This window comes from Falco biarmicus, chromosome 4 (assembly GCF_023638135.1).
Source record: "Falco biarmicus isolate bFalBia1 chromosome 4, bFalBia1.pri, whole genome shotgun sequence".
In the NCBI taxonomy this organism is placed as follows: Eukaryota; Metazoa; Chordata; class Aves; order Falconiformes; family Falconidae; genus Falco; species Falco biarmicus.
Window position 1 is genome coordinate 41,569,783 of NC_079291.1, and position 25,343 is coordinate 41,595,125.

The 25,343-nt window shown below is 38.3% G+C and overlaps 1 protein-coding gene and 1 long non-coding RNA gene across 2 annotated transcripts in view; one reads left to right on the forward strand and one right to left on the reverse strand.

Moving 5' to 3' along the window:
• PLXDC2 (plexin domain containing 2) overlaps nucleotides 1–12,042 on the forward strand; it is a 271,468-nt gene extending 259,426 nt beyond the window's left edge. Inside the window, exons 13-14 of the mRNA XM_056336805.1 lie at nucleotides 86–246; nucleotides 11,601–12,042. Of these exons, the coding sequence (XP_056192780.1) occupies nucleotides 86–246; nucleotides 11,601–11,717 (278 nt within the window). The 3' untranslated portion in view covers nucleotides 11,718–12,042. The remainder of the gene's footprint in view (nucleotides 1–85; nucleotides 247–11,600) is intronic.
• LOC130148339 (uncharacterized) overlaps nucleotides 8,114–25,343 on the reverse strand; it is a 104,734-nt gene continuing 87,504 nt past the window's right edge. Inside the window, exons 3-6 of the long non-coding RNA XR_008821535.1 lie at nucleotides 24,167–24,243; nucleotides 21,253–21,445; nucleotides 18,910–18,952; nucleotides 8,114–10,641 (exon numbers count right to left, since the gene is read on the reverse strand). This is a non-coding gene — a long non-coding RNA (uncharacterized LOC130148339). The remainder of the gene's footprint in view (nucleotides 10,642–18,909; nucleotides 18,953–21,252; nucleotides 21,446–24,166; nucleotides 24,244–25,343) is intronic.

Sequence of the window (25,343 nt, forward strand, 5' to 3'; positions counted from 1 at the left end):
GGAAAAGCAAATGCTCAGTTGCCATCTGTGAAATGAAATGGATAAGACATAAGTTGCTATGCTAATAAGAGTGCCATTTGTGCAGCTTCCACAGATGACAGTGCGGCAGAGAAGAAAGGTGGAACGCTTCATGCTGGCTTAATTGTTGGCATTCTAGTCCTGGTCCTCATTGTGGCTGCAGCCGTCCTCGTGACTGTCTATATGTATCATCATCCAACGTCAGCAGCTAGTCTCTTCTTTATAGAGGTAAGACCAAAGAAACATATTGTGATACTAGTCCTGTCACTTAGCTAGGATGATTGGGGTTTCCAGAATAGAACTTTCTTAACTAAATCTAGAAAGTATTGTTGTGTTCATAGCGTAAACTTTTAAGAAAGCACCTCTCCTAGCAGGTGATGCTGTTTTGTTCTTAGCAAGTTTGTCACTCAGCTTCTTCTTTAGCTACCATTGCTATTTTTTATTATTTTGTTTGTTTTTACACAGGAAATATATCTAAAAGATATATCTCATATACCACCCCACCTCTCTTTCCTATCCTTCATTTTACTCATGATAGCATTTTTCCATTAGCTTTCATGTGCACTGGCAATTTATTTTGGGACACATATTTTTTCTGTTATTTTTCTGGGGGAAAATAAAATGTATGCTTTCTTAATTCTCTAGAAGAGCTGACAGTTTGAAACCTGTGTTGGCTGTTCCATACATTCATTTGTTGAAATCTTTTAACACTTTGCCTCAGAGTGTGGGAAAGATGCTTTTCACCTAATTTTGACATCTAAATCTAGTATTATCTGGCTTTGTTCTTTTTATTAGTGTAGTGAGAAAAAGACTGGTTTAGACCATGAGTCATCTGACCTGCTTGAGACATCTTCTTCAGGATTATATAAATAAGCATTTTTCTTCCTCAGATACCAATAACTACCTTAGGTGTAGACGCCCACATTGCAGATGCTGACATTTAGTCAGCTCAGCTCCACTGTACATGAGAATATGAGAAAGGAGCATTCGCCATAGGTGTTTGATTCTACAAAAAACTGAATACCTCTACACCTACTCGTGTTTTTTTCAACTCAGCAGTGTTCCTCTACCTTATGATAACCATAGAGTTGCTAAACATGAAAGAATATGCTGACTGTTCATAAACCTCACTTGTAGTACTCCCTTTCTTTTAAGAGCCTGGACACTTTCTAATGGGCAACAGTGAAGACACAGAACAACGGGAAGTGTTAGTAGGGATATCTAGGGATTGCTTAGGTAAAAGACTGGACCAGGAAGATACAGGCATTCATTCTTAGTGACAGCAGTGTGAATTGAAGTGAGACATGGACATGGATAGAATGATTAAAATTGTATTATAATAAATATACTTCTTAGATGCAATAGTAGTGACCGAAATCAAAAAGAATTGTTTATCAGTATTCTATGCTCAAGCAATGTAACTGTGTTAACCACCAGGGAACAGCATCCACGTAATAAAATCAATAGTTTTCTTTCATGTCTATGGAACTTTCCAAGCCAGTTCTCTATTGATGTAGACAAACAAAACCCCACTGAAGTCCTTGTACAAAAGAGAAGGATTTCTCCCTTTTTTTTTTTTTCACACACATATTGAATTTCTCTTCTTTTACTCTAGTAAAAACAAGTTTCTTATCTGTTATTATGTGACTGAAAAGGCTAAGTAAATGGCAACACCATTTTTTGAGGAGAGAAGAATACCAAATTAAAACACACATTTGTTTATTTTTGTTCTCAGTATAGTAATGGTATGTAAATTTATTTCATTCATCAACATTGTACTTATCATGCAAACAGTGGTGCCTCAGTCAGTTTTGTTAAACCTATTCCACTGAACTTAATCTTTAGGTGGTATTAATCACTCTTTGCAGTCAAAGCTAAAATATCTCTAGCAAGCAATGTAGGTGTTCAGAAATAATAGAAAACATAATTTTTCTGTTTCAAATAAAGGGGAAATAATTTAATAAGGACAGGATGAATTAAATCAGTCAAAATCAAGTTTATGCAAAAGTTGGTATAAACTACATCCGCTTTTGGTTACTAGCAAAATAGTGATACTTGTGAAGAATCAGTCATTTAACATAAAATTATAAAAAAATCTAGCTGTGAAGGGGTGGCCTTTCCCTGTGAGTGGTAAAACCACAAAGGGTGGAGAAAGGGATTACTCTGTATTTCAGAAGATTTCCACAAATTCAAAAGCTGTGAAGCCATTGTTAGTATCATAAGCAAGGAAGAACAGAATAAGGTAATCCATTCTTGAAATAAAATTCTTTAAGAAGTTTAATCATTTACTTTCCAAACAAAAAAGAAAATAATTTAACCAATTCAAAAAATAAATAGAATATATTATTCTTATATTCATCTGATCTATAGGATGTACATTATTTCAATGCAGAGGAGAATGTATCTTCTCAGACTTCCATTTTGAAAGTGAAGTACTTAAAAAAAATAAAAATGAGGCATAACTGGTATAAATAGGTCACTTATGAAAATGCCTTCCTTATTGGATTTGTGCAATTGAAAAAAAATTGAGTAAGCAGCTACAGATAACATGTTACCGCACATACCACAGCAGACAAGCTGCATTATTTGTGGGAAATGAATGAAATGTGGATCTGATGTTACTGTTCTGGGGAAAGAGCTCAAGCAGATTGCCATGGACTTGTCATGAAATGAGAACAAGCACGTAAATATTTCACAGTATGATACTGTTTTGTATGAGTCTTTTGATTAATAAAGGAAGTTGCACAGTTAAAACAAGATGTGACAGATGGACAGGCAGCTCCTTCATGCAGTTATCTAAAAAATTACCAGTACCCTAGTCTCCCATCAAGTCTTCTAGCCAAATCAAGATCTGCATCAGTTTATCATCAGTAATTAATATAAATCTAAGGCTGGATAGGATAAAGAATGAGGACCTGCCCCATTTGTGTTTACTTTTAAAGAAGCTACTTTATAGAGGCATCATATTGACGTTAAGCGTAGCATTCATTCAAAACTTAACACGATTAATAATTTTTTTACATCTAAGATTCTAGGACGCTGTCATGATTTTGTAGGTAAAGCATCATATCTGTCAGATTTTGTTGGGTTTTTTTAGGTTAAGGGCTGTATAAGGAATATTGAGTTGATTTGATTTATAGTCATAACTGATTACTGAATAATTAAAAGTATGATAAACTGATCCCATATCTGAGGCTTTAAGTCTTTTTCTTTCTTGTGTTCTCTGCAGATATCACTCAATATTCACTTATGTCCTCGCTCAGGTTTTCACATAGCTCATCTCAAATCCCAGTTGTGATGCCCCTCATGTTTGTTATATAGTGAGCACCCCCAGACAGGGATAAATACACCTACATTTTGATTGTAGTGTTTAACTTTGCATTGATAAATGCAATCCCTTGCGACACCTCAGAGCACCATTAAATGACATCCTGAGTGCACTAGCTGGTTTAAACAAGTGATACACAAAAGCCAAGAAAAACGCCATTTATTTCAAAAACAACTATTGTTCTAGAATAGCGTAATGTTATTCTGTGATTTTTTTTTTTACACTTAAAGTCTGAAGAAAATGTTTTCTTTAGTGGTTTTGTTCATAGCTGTTGAACACAATGCATATGTGCAGCCCCACCTGGAACAAAAATAGCTGTTTTGCACAAATAGCTTGAGAAGTCAATGCTATTCAATTTGTCCGTGATAGTGTATCATTTTGAAAGAATAAGATCGAAATAGTTCAATACTTTTTTCAAAAAAAGTTCCCCTTTTTCTTAAGCATGTAGAAGATTCAAATCAAAATGCAATGTTTTCTTCTTTCTTCCAGCCCCCACGCTATTCAACGTGTGTTTCATTGTTTAAGTTGTATGCTTCTCTGGTGACCTAAAGACGGAATTAATTACCAACTTTTAAAGTTGAGGGAGTTTCAATTAAAGTTCCAGTGAATGCAGGCTCTTTCTAAAAGCTGAAAGTAAACGTTGACTAAAGATTAGCTTGTGGAGTGACAGAGCAGATGTTGTATGCTTTGATATTTTATTTATTTATGGTTATCTTTATGGTATTTTCTGTCCCTTGAATTTTACTTTGTTTCCAGTTATTTCCCCTTTTGAATCAAGCTACATACCTACTCTTACCTCAAGGAATCTTGTCTCTTTTGAGTACATTTTGAAGTTGCACTTGTTTTTAAAAGCAGTGTACATGTCAAATAGTGCTTTTCATGTGTATTTCAACAAAGTGGAAGCTTATGTCATAAATCTAGCTTAAGACATGTAGCTACACACTAGCTATATCACAATTTAAAAGTAATTAATTTATTCACTAACTTGTATAGTATACTTGCATTCAGGATTTAAGGTTAGATGGCCAAGAAGCCAAGCATGATGCCCCTATTGTAGTACATTGCATGCCTGTGATATAGATCATAACAAAAGTGATATAGATATCTGGAGCTGGAATGTAAGTGGGGCAAAGAAATTCCCATATATGTCAGATGGATTTGGTCAAATTTCAATGAGTTTTGGGCCAAACAGCAACCTTAGTAGTATTTTGTATTTCGCTTCCTTTTCTTGTTCTATTTTTCTTGTGCTGATGTTTTTTTTAACCTTTATTGGCTTGCATTTGTGTGTGAACTTTGACACTGAGAGCCATTAACATCCAGGGAGCATTTAGCAAATCGAAAATCAAGGCATAAGGCAGACTGTGTTTTACTCTAATGTCTTTTGCCTGTTTGCACCCAGTTCTCTGTGGACACAAAAGGCTGCATGACACAGAAGTTTTCATGCACATGCTTTTTTTGTGTTTTTCTTACCTTTCTTATGTATATGTTAGTCCAAAGTCTTCTTAATGTTTGAAACATACCTCAGCTGTCATCGCAGTGCTCTGCCTTTGGAGAACAAAGACAACATGATCTGGCCACAGCTGAGGAGACAGCAGAATTGCTGGCCAATATGAAGGCAGAGAGTCGGATGTTGTGATGTCTTTTTGCAGCTGGACACAGTGATACCATTGCCAAACATGCTTTTGTAGGGCTCAACAACAGCAGAATAAAATTCTGTGGCAGTTCTCTGCGGGTAGGGGAATTCAAGGAGTCTGAACTAACACTGCAAATTGGGACCATCTTAACCTTAGGCAAAAAGCCTTTCTTTTGTATTCAGCTTATAGGTACAAAACCAAATCCAACTTACTAACACATGTGGACGCTGAAACTGTAAGGATATGAGTGAATTCAGAGCCTATGTATTTCTTAATGGCGGCTGTGTATGCCTTAGTAGTAATTAATGTCACGCACTGAAGAGCAGTGTGGGTGTTTGTGGTTACAAATTATTCTTTTGAATTAAGATCCCATTTTAAAAGGTCTCAGCCTTTGCCTTGATGTTCTCACCCTCCTTGGAGGTTTTCTATAGCTTTATTGTGCTGATTCTGCTGCTTTGAAGCATACATGTACACTTACACACACATGCACATAACTGTGTCTTTTTTAGTTCTTTGTTTTACTTCACTTTGGATGTTTTAACATGGATAATTTCAGAAATCTGTTTTTCAAATGGCCACACAGAGAGTTGAACTGGTGCTATGGAGCCAGAGAGTGACCTTGGGAGAAAAAGAGGGAAGAAGGAATGAGCAGCTACAGACTTTGGCAATTAAGATATTAAGTGCGTGATCAGAGTCCAGGGAGTGCACTTCTACTCCTCCTTATTTAACTTGAAGTATATCTTTAGTAGTAAATTAAATAAGCTTGGGACTGTTTTTTAACATAAAGACCAACCAGCACGGAAGGATCTGCATTCCTGTTTTCTAACTCACAGTAGTTCCTGAATCCTGAGCCCTACCTGGAGTGGTCTGAAAAATCACTAATTGTTGGGTATTATTCTAATGGTTGACCTGTATAGAGGATTTCAGTGTCTGGAAACATTCGCTGGCATGCAGATGTAGCAGTAAACTTTTTTTCAGATTTTGACCTTCTGCTCATCCCCCGTCTGCTTAGAGGAATGAAATAAAAGGATAAAATAGACAAAAAAGCTGGAAACAGCTCTTGGACTTTCAGAGCTCAGGGAATTTATGGGTATTTCTGGCTCACCGTTATACTTTTCTGCTCATAGCAGCACTTCACAAATAAGAGCCATCATTTAATATCCATCCCTGTTGTCCATGCACTGTTTCCAGGCTTCTGCATTAATGTCGCAAATGCAGTGTATGTCTTCAAACAAAGGAGAAGTACATAGGAGAGAGAGTAAAAAAGAAAGAAGGCATTTTTAAAAAAGAGTCAAATCCTCAGATGGTTTAGACAGGTGATGAAGCTCACACAGCTCTGCTGATTTCTTCTGGGATATGGCCCATTGGTGGGGTTTTGGTGGTTTTTTTTTGGGGGGGGGGGGGGCGTGTTGTGTTTGTTGTTTTTTTTTACAGGGGATTATGCTTTTTGTGTGAAAAAGGCTTGACATGGTCATCAATTTGATTTTGCCCAGAAGTTCAGGCTCAATTGTGTTTCATGAAGATGACGATGAAAAAAGAGAACAAGTATCATTTTTCTCTTCTTTCAAAGTCCTGCGGTGTCCTGGCATTTGAGGTGTTGTCATTGATCTCACTGTCATTGCCTTGTACTGATAGTAAAGTTATTTTTTCCAAGGCTTATCCAGTTCAGCAGGAACCAGCAGCTCAGCAATCAGCCACAAGGGAGAAGCACTAAAATAAATAATCAACACTGACAATAAAAGTCAAAGGTGGGGAGGAAGGAGGCATTCTGTTTCTCGTCCATGAGCAGTCAGCTACTTAGATGAATGTAAGACTGCAGAAACATTGTTGTAACAAGAAGTGGTCTAAATTACAAAGAGACACTTTAAACAAGCGCTTCTATCAAAAAGAAAAAAAAATGAAGCTGGTAAATTATCCTACTGAATCTTAAGTCTGAAGCAATCTTTATTTCAGAACAGTTTCTTCAAAATACTGGATTAACATGGTGTCAGACAATGGATCTTTTCTTATTCCTGGAAATACATAGCAGTAGTACATTGTCAGATATTAGAAACTTCATCTATTTCTGACTCTGTTCTGCTAAATAAATTGAGTGTTTCTAGAAGAGGTTAAAGACTGATGCACAAATTATAATTGCATAAACAATATTTCAAGTAACTTTGAGCACAAAAATACATTTTATGGGCAAGGTAGTTGGTAACAGATACTTCCTCATTGTAAGAAAGCAAAAGGCCTGGCTACTGAGATAGATTAACAGTGGACCAGTGCATTTTAGACAAATGGGTCTTAATGGTATCAGGTTAATGTATGGTCATTTAGTAATAGACCTTACTATAGTTTTTTGCCTTTTCATAATCCATTTGAGTAAGTCATTACAATTTTTCTAGGGTTTTGACAATTGATCCAGAATTTGGATAGCTCTGTATTTACATATTTTCAGTTAAGAGGGTTAAATAGGCCTTGTTGGCAAAGTGTCGTTAAAGAATATGGCTTTTAAATAGATTTAAATGTTTTTGTGACCTTGAATTAGACAAAGAACTTGACAGTGACGGAAATGTAAGATGCAGCCTTCAGTAGAAATGGTGAAACAGTCCTCTGAATGATTGAAAGATCTGAAATACAGGAAAATAATCAATAGGTGGAGAAGAGAAAGTTACATCAGAGCATTCAGCCTAAAAAGGGTTCAGTGACCAGCTTTTGTGTGGTTTAGTGGGAAATCAAGTCTGCTAGGGAGCTCTGGAGAGTCTTTCAAGACTTTGAAAGATTGACCTTCTCATGCTAATTCAAGTGTTTATACTCATGTAAACTCAGTTTGAAAAGAGAATGTCTTGGTGAAATTTGCTGTTCAAGGTTTACTGCTGAATAGGAATGCTGAGTTGATCCATGCACAAGCACTCTGGGACTTTATGCTGGTTGAAATGTACAAAGGAACTCTCTGATAATCTTTTAAAAAAATTTTAGAGTGAGGTGTGTGCATGTGTGGCAGTATTGGGAAGATGACAGAGAGAGGGCAGATTTTTCATTATGTTTCCCCTTCACTGCTCTTATGACATTGCAGATCTTTACAGAATCATGTTCATTTCCATTTTTTCTGTACTGAATGAAAGATAGGATGACTATGGGATGGGGATAGTAGAGGGTAGGATGTAATAATATCAAATATGTAATACATGTTGCCAAGTTCCTTCTGTCCCTTACTGACAGAAACTTGTCTTCATGCATTTGTCTTCATATCATTTTTTATAGATAAAAGATGCCTTATAAGGCTCAAAATTCCTTCATGTTGAAAGATGTCAAAAGAAGAACACACTTGGAGACCTTTCTATGTGACAGTGAGAGGATACTCCAGTCGCCACCTTTTAGTATTCATACATAGAATCCTCTCCTCTTTTTTTTTTTTTTTTTTCTCAGAAGTGAGACAAACTGTATCCATTCTGCCTCTACTGCAAGATTTCCACTGCAAGAGTCCATCTGAATATGAGGAAAAACTTTGAGGGTGACAGAGCACTGGGACAGGTGCCCAGAGAGGCTGTGGAGTCTCCTTTCCTGGAGATATTCAAAACCTGCCTGGACATGATCCTGTGCAACCTGCTTTAAGTGAACCTGTTTCAGCAGGTGTTGGACTAGATGATCTCGAGAGGTCCCTTCCAACCCTGACCATTCTGTGATTCTGTGACTCACACAAAGGCACTTACTCTAGCCTCTAGCAATACTCTAGTATTACTGTACGAAGTCAATTAAACTGCACAGCCAGCAACAACGGTGTAGGCAGGCATAATGTAAGAAATATGAAAGGTAGATCTCACTTTCGAGGGATTATCCATCGGCTGGTTTCTTTCATTTTATTTCACTGATCTTCAATAGGAACTAACTTTTTTGTTTGATGTGTATCATCAATTATTCTTCTACATCCTGACATGTATCTTCTGCATCCTGGTCCTGTATGGTCACAAGCTGTTTTCCCTCAACTTATTTGCTTAAAATAATGAACCCAAGGAAGCTTTGGTCCCATTAAAAAATCCTAGTCCTGTTTTCCCATTTTGTAACACACTGAAAGGAAGCAGGGGTTACAACTCCTCTGCCACAGCTCAGAGGATTTCCTTTAAGAGTTCTAATTCTAGAGGAAAAACCAGATTTTTTTCATGTTAAATTGGATAACAAAACTAAGGAATTATTTAAAATACCCAGCTTGCTTTCTCCCTGTTTTGTTTTATTTGGGTTTGGCATTTAGGATTTTTTTGGGGGGTAGGGTTTTTGTATCTTCTGATTAATCTCCTTCACAGAGAATAAAGGGGAAGAATGCATTAGGCCTTTCCTGAGCTGCTTCAGTAACACAAGGAGCTTTGTATCTCACAACATCAATGAAGTGGCTTTTGTTTTTATCGATTAAAACTGTCATATCTACCGCTTTTGTGGGGTCCATACGTAATGTCAATGAATTGATAGCTTGTCAGTGCTCTCTTTTAAGACTGGCAACCACTTACATTACCCACATGCACACAAAGAAGTTGAAATTAAACAGACTGTCACTAGGAATGGAAAATCTCATCTCAGGCATGAAGAGAAACCACCAAAAGCTGTAACTGTAGTATTTGGAGATAACCTTTGAATCTGTTGGTTTATCTCTGGAACAACAGCTGCTGTTTATCTTGTATGGCATTGTGAGTAGCTCAAAATGGTAGATTTAGCAACTAATCATGGGTACATCTTAAAATGAAATTAGGGAGGAACTTAATAGATTAAAACTGAGCTCATCCTTACATGCTGCCATTTGAGACTGTTTCTAATAATTTTTCTTACTATTTTTCCAGTGGTTTTTCATTTTCTCTTTTCATTAGAGACCTCTCGGTCAAATTCTTTTCTCATTTATACCAGTGTAAATCTGAAATAAGTCCTTTACATTTAATTGAATTATTCTTGATTTACTTCAGTGAGTGTGGGAACAGAATATGACCCTTTTTCTTTAACAGTAACCTAACTGTTCTTAATTTTGAAACCACTCTGAAACAAGCTAAGGTAGAAAAAAGTTTCCAAAGTTTGAATAGACTAAGTTTTCTTATTAGGAAAAGACATCCATTAAAGAGGACAGTGTCCTGCCTTCCTACATTGCAGGGAGCTGCTGCATTGAAAGGCCTGGGATTTTAAATTACCTGCCAAACAGAATTTAACTCTGAATGCCTCAAAAGTAACCTGATCCTGCAATGGGAGAAAAAGGAACCAGTTGCTTTTATAGTGTCTCTTCCTAACGGTGATCTCTGAGGACAACTTTGTGCTGTACCCGCAGACAGCTGTGTGGTTTGTTGGTAAGAAGATTCAGTGGTCCCCCAAGGTTGCTTTGGTGGCTGCTGCACAACAGCACCATGAGTCTCAGCATAATGTCATGGCCGTAGCTGTTCTGTGATCCCCAACACCGCCGCTCAGCAGCATGAAATATCCTTAGGGATTGAAAGGCAACCAAAATGGGATATTATGGCGAAGGAAAATCAAATGCAATGTTTACTTTCAGATAAAAGAAAGACCATAAAGTAAAATTGTTTAGATTTTGAACTGTCAATGGAAATACAGGCTGTAACTTAACGTCGTTGTTTCTCCTCTCGTTTTCCTGCAGTGTTTCTGTATAGATTGATGCATCTTCTAGGCCTCCTTCCAAGCAGATTGTAACTGTTGACAGTAAAGAAAAAGGAGTATGTGTCAGCATATTTAGCAGATAAGATTTCCAATAGGGAACAATCATTTAAGGAGAGCCTCTTCTGTTACCTGGCTTTAAGAAGGAGTTTTCCTGGTTACCTGAAAGTATTCCCTTTAACAGAATCTCAGCTTGATCGCCCAGTCTGAAACTTCCCAGATATCAATTAGTTTGAAAATACAGAATTTTTAAAGCATGTTTCCATCCCAGAGGTATCATAATCATACAGGAATTGTTTTATCCACCCTAGAAAAGATCTTTTTCTTCCCTGTTTATTAGCTGTTTTTAAAGCAGACACCAAATATCCTAATGAAAATTGATTAGAACTTCTAAGACCCTTGTACCTAAAGGTCATAAAAGTTTAAATGCAAAAGGTTGCTTCTGTTTGAACCATCAAATAAACTACTCAAGTAGAAATTATGGCACTTGATATATTCATTTTTTTGGCAGTCCTGCATGAGCATGTCAGAATTTTGTTCTGAATATTTTTTTAAAGCACAGTTTCTGTTGACTCTGCTACACGTTTTCCCCTGGAGTAGAGTATGTTAGCAAATATTTATGCGGAACTAGGAAGGAAGAGCAGTGGACAGATCCTTTAGGAGGTGGTGGATCAGCAGTTCTTTATATGACAAAAGTCACAGATCCACTGATAAACTATTTTAGACAGGAGCCGTTTCATCTTCTTCATTGCTGGGACTCGCAGTATTTTTTTAGGTGTTTAAGAACAGCCATCAGCCACAGATTTAGAAAGAGGTATTAATTCCTCTGACTTTTGCTGCTGGTGAACTGTGCTTCTCCATTCCTGTAACAACTACACGGAGTGGGTTTTAGTATTAGACCGAAATTAGAAGGCATTGTTAAAGTTTTTTATTAATAATTTATTGTTGTACCTTTCATATTCTGAAAATTTATTTTCTTATTGTTGCTGTTACAGCGACGTCCAAGCAGATGGCCAGCAATGAAATTCAGAAGAGGATCTGGACATCCTGCCTATGCTGAAGTGGAACCAGTTGGAGAAAAAGAAGGGTTCATCGTATCAGAGCAGTGCTAAAATTTCTAGGACAGAACACCAGTACTGGCCTACAGGTGTAAGACATTTACTTTGCCTCTCTTTAAAGAAAAGGAGCCCTAAGCTGCTGTAGTCTGATAGAAAGAAGATTTTGGATAAGCTTTGTCCAAGAAGAAAAACTATCTAAGGTACCAGATTACCACTGCACAATAGTTTTTGTTAGTGGACTGAGACACAATGGTTCATGCAGAACACTTGTCAGTGGACACTGACGGTATCAGAATTATGGCACAAGTGCCATGTTATTGGCTTTAGGTATGGGGATGCACAGTAGTCAAAAATATAATAAAGCTTTGGTGCACAAGGGTATTGCCCTACGGTTCAAGTGTTCTTCTCTGGTATCTCAAAGATGGAGTGACAAATCTGTACCCTTTCAGTGAAAACAGCACTGATCAGTGTTCACAGGTGAGTGAGAAAAGTATCTCAGTGTAATGCAGGTAAAGAAGAAAAAAAGGAATTTTCCAATACTTCTAAAAATGGATGTGAAATACACTCACTTTTCAATTCTAAATTAACCTACCCACCTAACTGAGCAAGTCACAATGTATATGCTTTCCAGGAGTAGTACAATGTTTCTCGTACATTGCTGATTACTGTTCTTCTAAACAACTCATGGTATACAAATTGGTAAGAAATTAAGACAACAGAGAATTTTCACAGTGTTGAAATTATTTTATTTCATGGGCGTTCACAATGAAATTGGGCTGATATTTGGTTTCAATGTTTACTAAAAATTGATTATCAGGTTTGCTTCAAAGGATATATCTCATTTCTGAGCAGTAGGCTGAAGTAAAGGCAACAGATCCTTTTGGCTGCCAGAGATCTTATGGACCATATCTTAGGCAATGTGATACAAAAAATACAATTTTCAACAAATGGGTTTCTATCCTTTGCCATTTCATTGTGAGTCCTTACTGAGAAGCACCACAGACTTCAATGCACCCCTTCCAGACATTCAGATACAAATGTTCTTGAACCCTGCTGATTCATACAGTGATTTTGTTTAATGCACATAGTAGTTGCATAAATATATATATAAATATATTTTTTTTTTATAGCTAACACAAGGCAGGCTCTTGTGACTGTTAAGACAGCATTTTTGTCATCCAGACAAAGGAAATGGATTGCATTACTGCATATTTCCACGGAGTTGTAAAATAATCCTTAATATTAGAATATTTTTATGTTGTGTAGGGAAGGTGGTTCGTGTAGTTGCAGTGCCATAACCTTTCTGCCTATTGGAACCACTCTTTCTTTAGTGTTGACCCTTTCCCTCCATTATAGGGAAAGACAAGACTATAAATTCACACCATCAAAACAATTACTCCTTTCATGGAAGGGGTTAAATATACACTGAGACCCAGATCTTCCATGAGGAGTAGGAACCTAAATGCTTTGATGATCTGGGCCTGATCTATTAAAATATTAAATTCAGGTATTGTATGTACATTTCATCATAGTCATTGACGATTAGATTTTTTACATACTGTATAAGTCACTTGAATAATTTTAAAGTGAGGTATTTGCAATTTCGGATCTCAAGCAGTTAAAAAAAAAGTTGTAGATGCCACCTTAACAGTACAGTCATTTACATTTCTTGTTGATGCTTGTATGGTCTAAAATTGATTACTTAATGCTGTTTTAAAAAAATCAGACATGATTTTTACTTGTTATTTTGTTCAGTAAATAATACAATACTGTATTTTCTGTATTCTTTTCTTTTGGATAACACACTTTTATTTTCATCTGTTCTAAATCATCTAGCGTGAGACTGAAACTGTTCAAAACCTAACTGGTATTAATCTGAAGGTACTAACAAACACATTGTCTCGAAGCCTGGTGAAAAGCCTGTGGCAAGTATTCATTTCAATTTGTGTGGGTCTGCTGAGCCCTGTTTCTAATAGGCTTGGATTAAATTGCAGGCTGTTAATTCCAATAGCAATAACCAAATGTATGCACATATATATATGGTGAAACTCATTTTTATTAAATAAAAACATATCAGTGCACATCATTTAGACACGTATTTGGTGTGCAATACTTATTATTAGTTTTTCTAGGAATCTTGGAAGTCATCAGCTAGGGTTCATTGGCTAAATGAAGCAATTGTAGAGCTTCTATTTGAAGCATGCTGGAATAGTTTGAAATTATTTGTATTTCAGAGCACATCTTGGCAAATTATACTAAGACATTTACAAAAAATCTACACAGTACTGCAATAAGTTCAAGGGATGTTCCATATAGGTAAAGAAGATTTATATTATTATGGGTTTTCAGGTCTGCACTTTGGCTGATTCACTCATGTTTTCCATGGTTTTACCCATGTATGTAATACATGTCATGCAATGGAGCTGACAGAATGTTTGTAACATGATTAGACAAACACAACAACAATTTTAAAATCCAGAATTTTGATTAATTTTGTTTTAAAGCCCTCTTGCACAGCTGAAGGATGTTAGTGTTTTCAAACTAACTCAAATTTCATACTCCTTTGTAAAATAATAGCAGTTATTTTTTTCACTCTTTGTCCATCTCATAATTTGGTGACCGATTTCACTGGTTTATGGGGAGCATCATAGTGTACTTCTTTTAATTTTTGCTATGATGTTATATGCTATGGATTATAGCATGATGAGTTGCTGGGTTAATTTAATAAGAATGATAGGCATATGTTTATGTCTGATAAGAACTGATATCCGAAAACTTCCTGCATACTAATGGATGTATAGTGTCTCATTGGTGTCTGCTTTTATATATTCTGTGGTATGTTCTACTTACCCCACTAGGCAAAAGTTAAGTAATCTGTTGCTGTTTTGTAATTCCATCTGGTTTTCTAATTTTTTAATAATTAAAGTTGCCACATTAAAAATTATACAAATATTAATCTATAGGTGTGATGAAATATTGACATTAATTGAGAATCCTATTCTTATTATTTTATAAAACACCAGGATAATTGGTCCAGACCAAAAAAGTATCACATAGCCCTCTCTCAGAGATCCAGCTGAAATATTATTCAGCAATTCATAAAGAAATTTCCATCCAGGTCTCTGAAACAGTGGCTTTACTAGCATTCCCACTGGTCCTTCATTTGAAAGTAGTTCAGAATATTTCATTTGTTTAAATACTTACTTACAGTGTCATTTATTCTAACAGTTATCTTAACTCAAACTTCCCTGTAAATTTGTGTACCTGATGCATGGAATGTTTGCAAGATCTCCCAAATAATCATTTCTTATTATTTTCTATTTTAGTGTTAAATGCTCCATAACACCTAACAGTCACAGTGCTATGCTTCAGCTCATCCTGTTACACAGAACAGAGGAAAGTTTGAACAGCAAGGATTCAAAGCACGTTACTAAATAGCTCTTTAAATCTCAATAAGATGAAGCAATAAATCAGATACATGTATCACACACAGAGATTGTTGAAGAAAGATCCTTACATTTGAAAAATTATATTCGGATACTAAGAAATTATGGAAGTGTTGAAGAAGTGGAATTGTGATTTCACTCCCATGCTTATACATATAATGATGCAGTCTTATTTAATCACCTGCTATGTTTCTCAGTGCACCCTGTGATGCATTGGACATAGAAAATGCAGGCTGTTGTTAAGAAGCAGGTATTCCATATTTTTCTCCTTGTTCAAATATTGTTTTACTTTTTCCAGAGCCCGCTGACTACTTTTTTTTTTTTTTCTTTCCCCTCTCCATGGAATTTATTTCCTTTTCCCATCATCGTTGTACTTTAGGAATACATACACCTTGATTTATTTGAGTTCTGAGCATTCCTGTGAAGGGAGACAATTTTCCAGAGAAGACCAATGTGAAACTGTTCCTCCTTTTATTATAACTGCCTTCCTTGTTCTCAAAGCTTCTGCTGCAAATTACATAGATGTCTTGTAAGTAACAACCTCCTTCTATGTGCCATTATAATCTGGCTTCAGATCAAGTTCATTTTCTACAAATAATGCGTGTGATGGAATTCTGGGGGAAAATGTAATGCGTCACTGTATTTTGAAAAATTGTGGAAGCCAAATTAGATTTTTACAAGGTGAACAGAGTATTTGACTTTGCAAACTTTACCTTTTTTCCTTGGTCAACAGAGTTCAAACCATAAAACTCTCACTACAAAAATATCTGAACCAGCTGAATAGTTGAATCACTGGTTTGCCATCCAAATGTGGACAGCAATGGAAAAGGGTTAAGCCAATTTGCCAGTGAGCAGGGAAGATGTTTTCTTTGCAGAAGAGTAGTAAGGCTTCCAAGGAAAACATGAGAATATTTCTATACTCTATTGGAGCACCTCCTGGATAAGCAAAAACAACTGTAAATGACAACATCCATCTTTTTTATTTGTAAAGAATCTCTGAACAAGACTGCAAGCAGTTGTCATGAGCTGACAGTATTTCACGTAGTAGGTGGGTGACTAGAGCATGCAGGGTGCCCCATATTGGTTAATGTTCCAGCTCACAGACCGTCAAAGGAAAATTTCACTTTGCGTACGTACAGTGGCTGAAACAATGGCTGCATTAGTATTTTCTGACACAAGCAATGAAGCTTTGTATAATGACAAGATTTGACATCCACCTAGAAGGTATCTCTGCTGTGCAAAACCGTAGTGACTGCAGCCATAGCATTAGCCATTAGGAAAAGAACAGGGATAGAGCACAAATTCAGCTCAGATCAATATTTTTGCTTTCAGGGAATTTATTGCTTTCAGTGAGGAGAAAGAATAGCAGCAAGCATTGTTCTCCAGAGTAAGATCATTGGAGTCCTTATACATGTGCACCTTCTTGCAGAGAGCTACTGGAAGCTTGAAGCCTAAAACCTCCAAAATTAAATGCTACTGAGTAATGATGTAGCATTCACTCTAATTCTCATGTTTTACACAGAGGCTTCAGGGACTGATACTTGCTGCTACTTTTCTTTATGGATGTGGTAAGTTGGGTTTGGGTGCTTGTTTGGGGGAGGGGGTGGCATTTTTTTTTTGAAGTAGGATGAGGAGAAGGGAACAATGCAGGAGGGGAAAGGTGTCAGTATTCCCAGATATTCTAGAGACAGGGCAAGAGACCTTATGTACAGCCTTGAGAGCATCACTATCATGTGCCAGCGGCACTGAGTGAGAACACATGAGGTGTTCCTTCATGTCCAGCTCCCTCATTTTAAAAGTCAGAAATGTCACCAGAACAACTAGCTTCTGCCTAAATCTGCAGGAGTCCCTGTTTCACCTCATGGAGGGTTTATGTGGGGAAAAAGCTTGAACCACAGGCAGCGTTTTGAGGTAGAACAGTACTTTAGCAGAAGCCAAATATGACAAAGCAGGATGCAGCTTGCATAGAGCTGAAAGGGAAAAATGACATTCATTTTATCCAGAGTAGCCGATATCTTTATGGCCAGAGGACTGATAAAATATTCAAGTCTGTGGGCTGATTCAACTTGATTTAGAGAGTATCATAATCCTAAAGCTGTCCTTTAACTATCAGTTTATTGTCGGATCTTAGGAGAGTGTCTTGCCTTTTTAATTTTTTATGGCGATGAAAACAGCTGAGGATACTAAGTGGAATAAAGTATCTTTCAGGTAGGAGGAGTCTCATCTCCTGGCATGGTTCTCTTCCAAGTGGAGTAGGTGCTCCTCTGTGCACAGCTCATTTCAGTGGGTCTCGTGCTGACTCCACGTTTTTTCTCAGGACGTCTGACACTTTTTGATGCAATTCTCTGTCTTTTGCAAGATTTTTCAGTACAATCTCCTGCCTCACTTTTTTATTCTCATCTTTGGTTCTTTCCCACCTCTTAATCTAACTCTGCATTCTCAGTACTTTGCTCTCTTGCACTCCCTTAAGCCCCAAATTACACACTGAAATGACCGCTTTCAGTGTCACTCAAAATAACCCGCAATTTGAAAAAAGTTCCACTTGATTTTTCTTCTGTGTGTGGGTTCTGGTTAATACAGCTATCTGGAGGTAGATTTTCCTGTTATTGACTGAATTTTGCCCATGGGAGTTAGCATGCTGAATTCTGAATCTCTTGGAAACTTTTTGTTTATTTAGACACTTCGGTCAAACAAACTACTGGTCTCTTCAGTGGAAAACTTGTCCCAGATGATTTTTTTAAAGCAGCAAAAGGACTTTAAAAGCAAGCCTCAAGACATTACTCTTAATTACATCCATTTAACTCAGCAGATATTTTTTCCCAATTAGTGAATACAGATGCCTGTTGTCTCTGTTGTCTCTCTGGGAAGATAGTGTTTAGGGATATTAATTAAACTCTTCCCATGCAGTTTTGCATTTTTTCCCTTGGCATAGTTATTAAAAAAAATCATTTTATTAATTGCTAATATTAGTTTGAAAGAGAGTTTATTGACTGCTTGGGTGGCACAGTTTTTGCTCAGGTACCCACTAGCTGTTAGTAACAAATATAATTTGAGCCTGTCTAGCTTTGGACTGCTGTTTTTATTACTAGATCTTTCTTTTTTTCAGTTTCAATGAGAGTTGTTTTGTTTTGGGAGGTAGCAAATGATACTGTAACCTGATTGTCACATTTGACTACACATCAGCAATGGTGGGTGTCCTTTTATCTAAGCTTTTCGGCTTAAAGCTTTTCAGCCCTGCCTCACCTGCAGGCGTGTCAGGATCACACCACAAACACGCACCCCTGTTTGCATTCCCAAAATGACGTGCCTCTCACAGACACATGGGTGTTTTCACAGTGGCCTGTTTCCAGAAGGAATCCCATTCCTAGAGAGAGGAATCTGGCAGTCAAGGTTACAAATGGAGTGTGACTGAAAATCACTCACTCTGTAGAACAGAAACCGTGCACAGCTGCAGTGTCACTGGATGAAATCACCTCCAGTGCTCACTGGCCTGCAGGCTGAGGGCCCCCCCAGCCACAGCCCCTCAAGCGTGGTGTGGGCTGGGAACAGGGCAGGGGGTGCTCGGAGCACTGCCGGTGCCGTTCCTGCCCAAGGAGCAAAGAGGCAGTGGGCACCTCACTAAGCGGTAACCTCTCGCCACCCCCACCTTGTCAGCAGTGAGCACAAGCAAAAGGTCTCCTCAGCAGCCCCACAAGGGAAGCACGGCAGGGTGAGAGAGGAGGCATGAGCACAGCCTTGTTTCTGTGCTGCACGGTGCCCTGCAGCTGTGCACATGCACGCTTGCACCCCCCCACACTCACCTGCTTCCTCCAGCTGCTGTCAAGTGTTCTCTCAGTGCAGGACCTAGAGTAGTGAGAGATGAAGATGATACAAAAACAAGAGCACTCTGTTACTGCAAAAGGTGACACACAGCCATGTCACTCTGTTTTACTCTGTACCTTCTGCAGCACTGATGTGCATCCTGCTACCAGGATCTGACAGATCTCCACCCTGTGCTTTGTCCTTCTCGCCTGAGGTACAGGTGAGCACGTCAGTGAAATGTGTTCAGAGCTTGGCTTGGCCTGTGGGATTCTGCCTAGAGGGAACCAGATATGACAAGGAGCCTGGTGGGAGCTGACAGTCTTTTAAAAAAGATCTAACATCTAAAGTTTTAGCTAGGGATGTAAATTTTCCTTAGTGAAGGGCTTTGGTATGTAAAGTTGTTTGACACATATGACCACCTTTGGCTGTGTTATCCTACACAGCAGTGACCTTAAGGGCTAGAGCAATGAGAAGCACACGGCGTATCCTTAAACACTTGCTGACAGCAGTGGCCAGTGGTGAGTTCTGCAGCCATCTCCATCTACGCTCAGTGGTAATGGTGATGGCTGACCCCTCTTGGAGACTAACCCTAGCAATTACAGCATTTATCCATGAAGTGAGAGATGCAGCGCTCAGCCTAGGGGGCATGTGAAGTCTCATTACCCAGGACAGCACCCCAACTAAAGGTATGCACATTAAGCTCCCCCAACCCCTTTCTCCATAAGCTGCCCCCCACTCAGTTGCAGAAAAGATGCAAGATTCTTCAGCTGCAAAAGAATGAGTGAGCATGGCGTGGGACTAATCAGGGGCAACTGTAAAAGATCTGTGCCAAAGGGCTGAGGACTGTGTTGGGTCTTGGATTCTGGTCTAGAGGTGACATTTTAACTTGTACAAGTAGGAAGCAGTTTCAGGTTGTGGCTCTGACTCAAATATACACTTAAGCCAGGGTTGCTGGACCCCCAAAATCAGTAAGACATGAATTTTCAGGCATACGCTGCTATTTTACTAGCAACAGTCTAGGCATAAAATACCCTTGCCTCATATGTCATGTCATGCCTCAGGAATCCAGTACTCCAATATATAGATATAGGTATTCATGTGCTTGGGAACACTTGCTTGGGAATTTAATTCCTGGGGCTGATGTGGAAATGCTCTGCATCACTGTGTGCTGTTCCCTGACTTGCTAGGTGCCTTAGAGGAGTGATGACATGAAAAATATTAGTGCAGGATGCTGTATAGGCATAAGGAACACACAGGTACACACACACAGAGAAGCCAAACTTTTCTCTCTGCTGCACAGCATGAAACCCTGAGCAAGACACCAATGAAATCAGATGAACCCTTCACTGCAGAAGCAGTGAAGTGCTGTGTGGAGGCTAGTCTACCTGCAGTCTATTCTAATGGTTCAGCAGAGTCACCTTGTGCTTCGGGAACTAAATGATGTATGGAGTTTTTATTTGTCTGGTCTATGTCTTTTCTCCAGCCACTGCCTAGTGCAGAATGAAAATACGTCAGCTTTTCTATTTCTAAGATAGTGTATACACAAACCTAAGGTTTATAGACACAGTAGTTTTAGTAAAAGTTCTGTCAGCTGTCCCTGTATTGAATGAGCAACAGTACTTTGGCTTTGAGAAAGGCTCTGAGCCCTGTGGTTTTGCTCCTTCTTTCTCCATGCAGTGGATATTAACGGTTGTACAGCATGTAGAGAGCTCAGCTGAAGTACAACAAATGAATGTCAAAGGCTATACATTAGTGGAAAAAAATGAGTAAAACCACGCTCAGAGAAACAGTACTCCTCACCATATCTACCAGTACTTGGGTATTTTCCTGAAAACTGTTGTGGAATGATTACAATTTTTAAATTGACAGCAGTACATTTGATCCAAATAAAGATGTCTTTCATTTTCCATGAAGTTATAATCAGCAGCCCAAAATATAAATAAAAAGCAAACCTTTTTAATTAGGTTTAAAAATATGAATGCCTGCCTGGGTTGATAGCATTAGTGGATTTTTTCCTTGCTGATTATATGCAGGATGCCAGCCTGTTGTGCTGTTTATTATCAGTAAAAGCATTTCAGATGTTTTGGAATCAATTTTCTATATTTGATTTATCTTTGACATCAGCACTAAACCCACTGCAAATATTTCAAATATTGAAATGAGTATAAGCAAACATTTAACAGTGGCATGTAAATACCAATAAAAACTTACAGGTAAAGATCCAAAATGCAGATGTCTTTTTACACATTTTACTCAAAAACTCCAAAGTGTGGAGGAAAAACAAGGGGAGTGGTATTTAAATACACTGAAAAGCATCATTCTTCATTAACCATCCCACTGACCTGAGTGACCAAATGAAGAGTATCCTGGAAAAGCCGGATCCTATAGTGGCTATTTCTATGGCAAAGCTTTAGTTCCCTCCTACTGACATCAAATGAAATATGGAAACTGTTAAGAGTCATCAGTTACTGAAGTGCCCAAAACAGGGTGTTTCTAGCTGACTGGCACCTCCTAGGGAAGCAAAGGGATGCACACCTGCAGAGAGAGAGGAAAGCTTAATGATATGCCCAGCCACTATATTGAAACTTGTGAATACCCAAATCAACTTGGACACTGTGCTATTTCCTGCTTTCTGACTTTAAGCAGATGATACATCCTTGTAACCTGCCAGAAAGCTTCCCCTCTGCCTCTACACAACAGCCAGTCCCATCATAGCCCACCACTTTAAAAAAAAACACCAACCAAACAGCAAAAACATAACCAAAAAAGGCTCAGCTAATTCATTACAGCACTTGAAAGATTTATGAAAAAATCTTTAACACAGTGATTAGCCAAAGGGCTGGGGGAGAGTATGCTGGTAGATTTGAGATGAGAATTATTGGATGACATTAGCATGGCATTCTTGAAAATAAAGAGCAGATTAAACATCTGTGTCAGAGCAGCATTACAGCCTAAATGGAACTAATACCATGAAATACTGTTCATAAATATAAGTGCTGCTTTAGCTGCTGCTTTTTTTTTTTTTTCCTTTAGGGGGTTATGTAATGCAATATACAACTTTACTCAGAATGATAATTTGTGTCACGCTTATATATGACTTTGGCAGAGACACAATCCATTACAGGAATTGCCGGCAACCAGTAAAGATCCCTGCATTGAAAAACATGTAATTGCACTGAAAGGGAAAGCAGAAATCCAGCTCACACAGGGAATTTTCTGGTCTGATGCCTGCCCACACAGACACTGATGAGGGAGCAGGTTGCTGTGGAGATGAATGCATCTTCACAATGGCAGCCAGTTTGTGAATTGTTCACTGGGAGCCCGGCCGAAGAAGCAGCTGACAGCTGGTCATTGGCGTGGGCAAAGGCAGGAGGCTGGGCTTTGGGAGGAGGGGACATGTGCCACCAGCTCACCTTCCTCAAGAATACAGCACCACTGAGGCCATTAGCCACCTCTGCTCTTGTCACAACAGAGACAGAAACCCAGAAGGCATAGAATGTACTCTTCCCACACACTGTCATTTCTAGTGGTGGTGGCTTTACTGGCGGAAATGAAGTGCTCCACACTTCATCATTGGCCTCAAAAACCCAGTGATAAATGGACATGCAAACTCCAGTTCCCGTTGCTAACAGTCAGGATTGACCTTGGCAAGACTTGGATCCCTGAAGTGTTTTTCCAGTATCAACCTTATCGGCATAGCAGTGGAAAAGGAGAACAGGAAGCAGAGCACAAAGAAAGCACAAAAAAATGTGGCTTTTCTACTAGACAGAGATGGAGGTGAATTTCCTGCCTGCTCACAGTTCCTTTTCTCTAACTCCTGTGTCAGTGCTAACTAGCACAGAAATGTTCTGTTTGACAAAACTCCCAACATGAGGGTGCCTGTACCCTTGGCCTTCTTAGTAGGGCTGAGTGGACAATGACACAAGCAAAGCCAAAATTACAAGTTGTTTCTGCACCTGAAGTACTTCAAAACCTCCAGAAAACACTTCAAACTGTACCCATAAAAGAAACCACTCATTTATTTTGGAAGTCCTTATTCTTAAACACCAATTGTAATGAGGGCCCTGTAACTCCTCTTAAGAAACGGTCAAACTGTGTCTCTATATACAGCTATTGCACAAGCGACCTCCTAAAATCAAGCCAGCACAGCCTCAGCCTGGTAATATCACCAATACTCTGCATCACACAACCAGCTAGCTCATGTCTGTCTGAAGTGACACATGGGCAGAGGAAACTCCCATCTGCTCACCTGTAACCGTGGGGCAGTAGTAACCAAGTCCTTTATAGGTGTAAGATTTCTACCACAAAGCCTGAGCTTACCAGTGCTCAAGTTTACATTCTCTCCTCTGCTTTTATGGGGACAACCCTACAAACTTCAAAGTACAACCTCATTTCTGGGGGGCTAAGAAGAGCTCCCAGGCTTTAAAAGTTCTATTTTCCTTGCAGGAGGTAAGTCAGTCAAAGTGGGAGTACAGACATGTAAATGCACACAAAAGAAATGTGGGTAGAAATACCAGGAAAAAAAACGTGCCTGATTCACTGTCAGACTCAAAAATCCAAGCGTAATTTGAACAGCAACAGCAAATCTGATCATTCTTCATTTCCATCCTTGCAGACATACCAGAAAGTAATGAGATCTCCATACAGGACAACAACCCTGGGAGTAATCCTGAAGTACTGGCTACAAACACAGCCAGGATTTCAAGACCCATTGGCAACGCCTTTTGTTGTTAACTCAAGCAAGTCTGTTTCCAAACATTGTAATCCAAGGGTTAGCCTTTTATCTCAACACAAAAAAGAGAGCTAGTCTTTCCTTGTAAGATCGTCCTAGTATGGAGCAGTGATAGTCACTTTATTTCCACCGCTCTTGAAATTCAAAATTCAATGTTGCCAAATTTAATTATGTCAAAAATGCTAATGGAGTCCAAGATAGGCTAGTTAATACTTGAATGGGGATCCATATTGCAGCCCTGGGTATTGCAGAAGTTGTTTCTAAGCAGTGGGCAATAATCAGACTACAAAAACTAAACAGAGACACGGACTTCTAATACTCCAGGACTGCTGCACTGATAACAAATGGGAATTAAAAAAAGTAATCCTCTTTCTCATTTCAATAAAATTGGAAGTGTGATAATGCATCTGGCATATAGATTAATAAGAATTAGGGCAAAGAAATTGATGGATTAATTTATGGACTTACAGATAGCTAAATAAATTTCTAAATTAGTTAGTTTACCACATAGTGGAATCTCTTACCTTAGTTAAATGGAACACAAGGGAAGAAATTTATCTGGGAGGAATTCAGTGTAAGTTCTTGAACTCTGCAAAACTCCCTGTGAAAAAAAACAAACGAACAAAAAATCAGAAAAGGTAAAATGAACTTCTAAGTCTACTTACTTAAAATATATTAATACAAATTATACCTGCTTTGTTACATATTATAATCAAATCCTTTCATCTTTTGACAGAGGCCAGCCATCATAACAGAAATCTTTTTTTTTCTGTCTATATGAATGAAGCAGTATTGCACTTATATTCTTCTGTCCATTTAATTTCTGACTCTTTGTTCCTTTTCACACTAAGCCTGCCAAAAATTGTATGCATTAGTCTTTTTTTAAAAATTCCTATATTAAATATATGAGATATAAAATTCCATTTCTTTGGGTCTTACTTGTGCTAGTTACCTGTGAAAGGAATGCAGCAAAATACCCTCTAATAAGATTTTGTGGACTCCTAGCCTGGCATTATTTGGCTTTCTGATGGAAACCTTTGGGGTATATCTCAAACTATTTCTTCAAAAACACCCAGCAGCGTACCAGGCCAAATTCATATTTGCAATAGGCTCATACCATGGATGAATGTGACCAGCAGTTATGTTGCCTATTTCAGATGAGATGTGGTGATCCGCACAGCCAAGGCTCTGAACAAGTAACTTGACAAGAAAAAAATCAATAAAATTCTCTTTAGAAATTATCATCCTGAACTAATATAGAGTCATAATACCAAGTGTCTAGTAAAACTGTCCTTGTGAGTATCCATATCTTTTGTCCCTGGTAATTCCAAACATAATTATTTTGTTTTATAGAACATGAACCCAATTGTATCTTTGACTAAGCCTGGAAAGAAACATTGCTGGCCCTTGACGGTCGATATGACTGTTTTCCTCCCTATACATCACCTGCAGTAATACAGGTTGCATAAGGCTAAATGTTGATGTCAGAGATCTGGGCAGGCAGATTGTTCTCATTCTCTGCCTTGAATAATACCTGTGCATTTTGATGGCCCTCGGTGGATTTGCTCGCATCTAACACTCATCCAGGAACTAGGCTGCAGGAAACAATTTGCTGATGAGGTGTGAGCAAGGGTACAATCCAGCTCACTCACTTTTACTGCCTTGGCAAATTGTGCTGCCTGGAGAAAAGGGATTATTGCA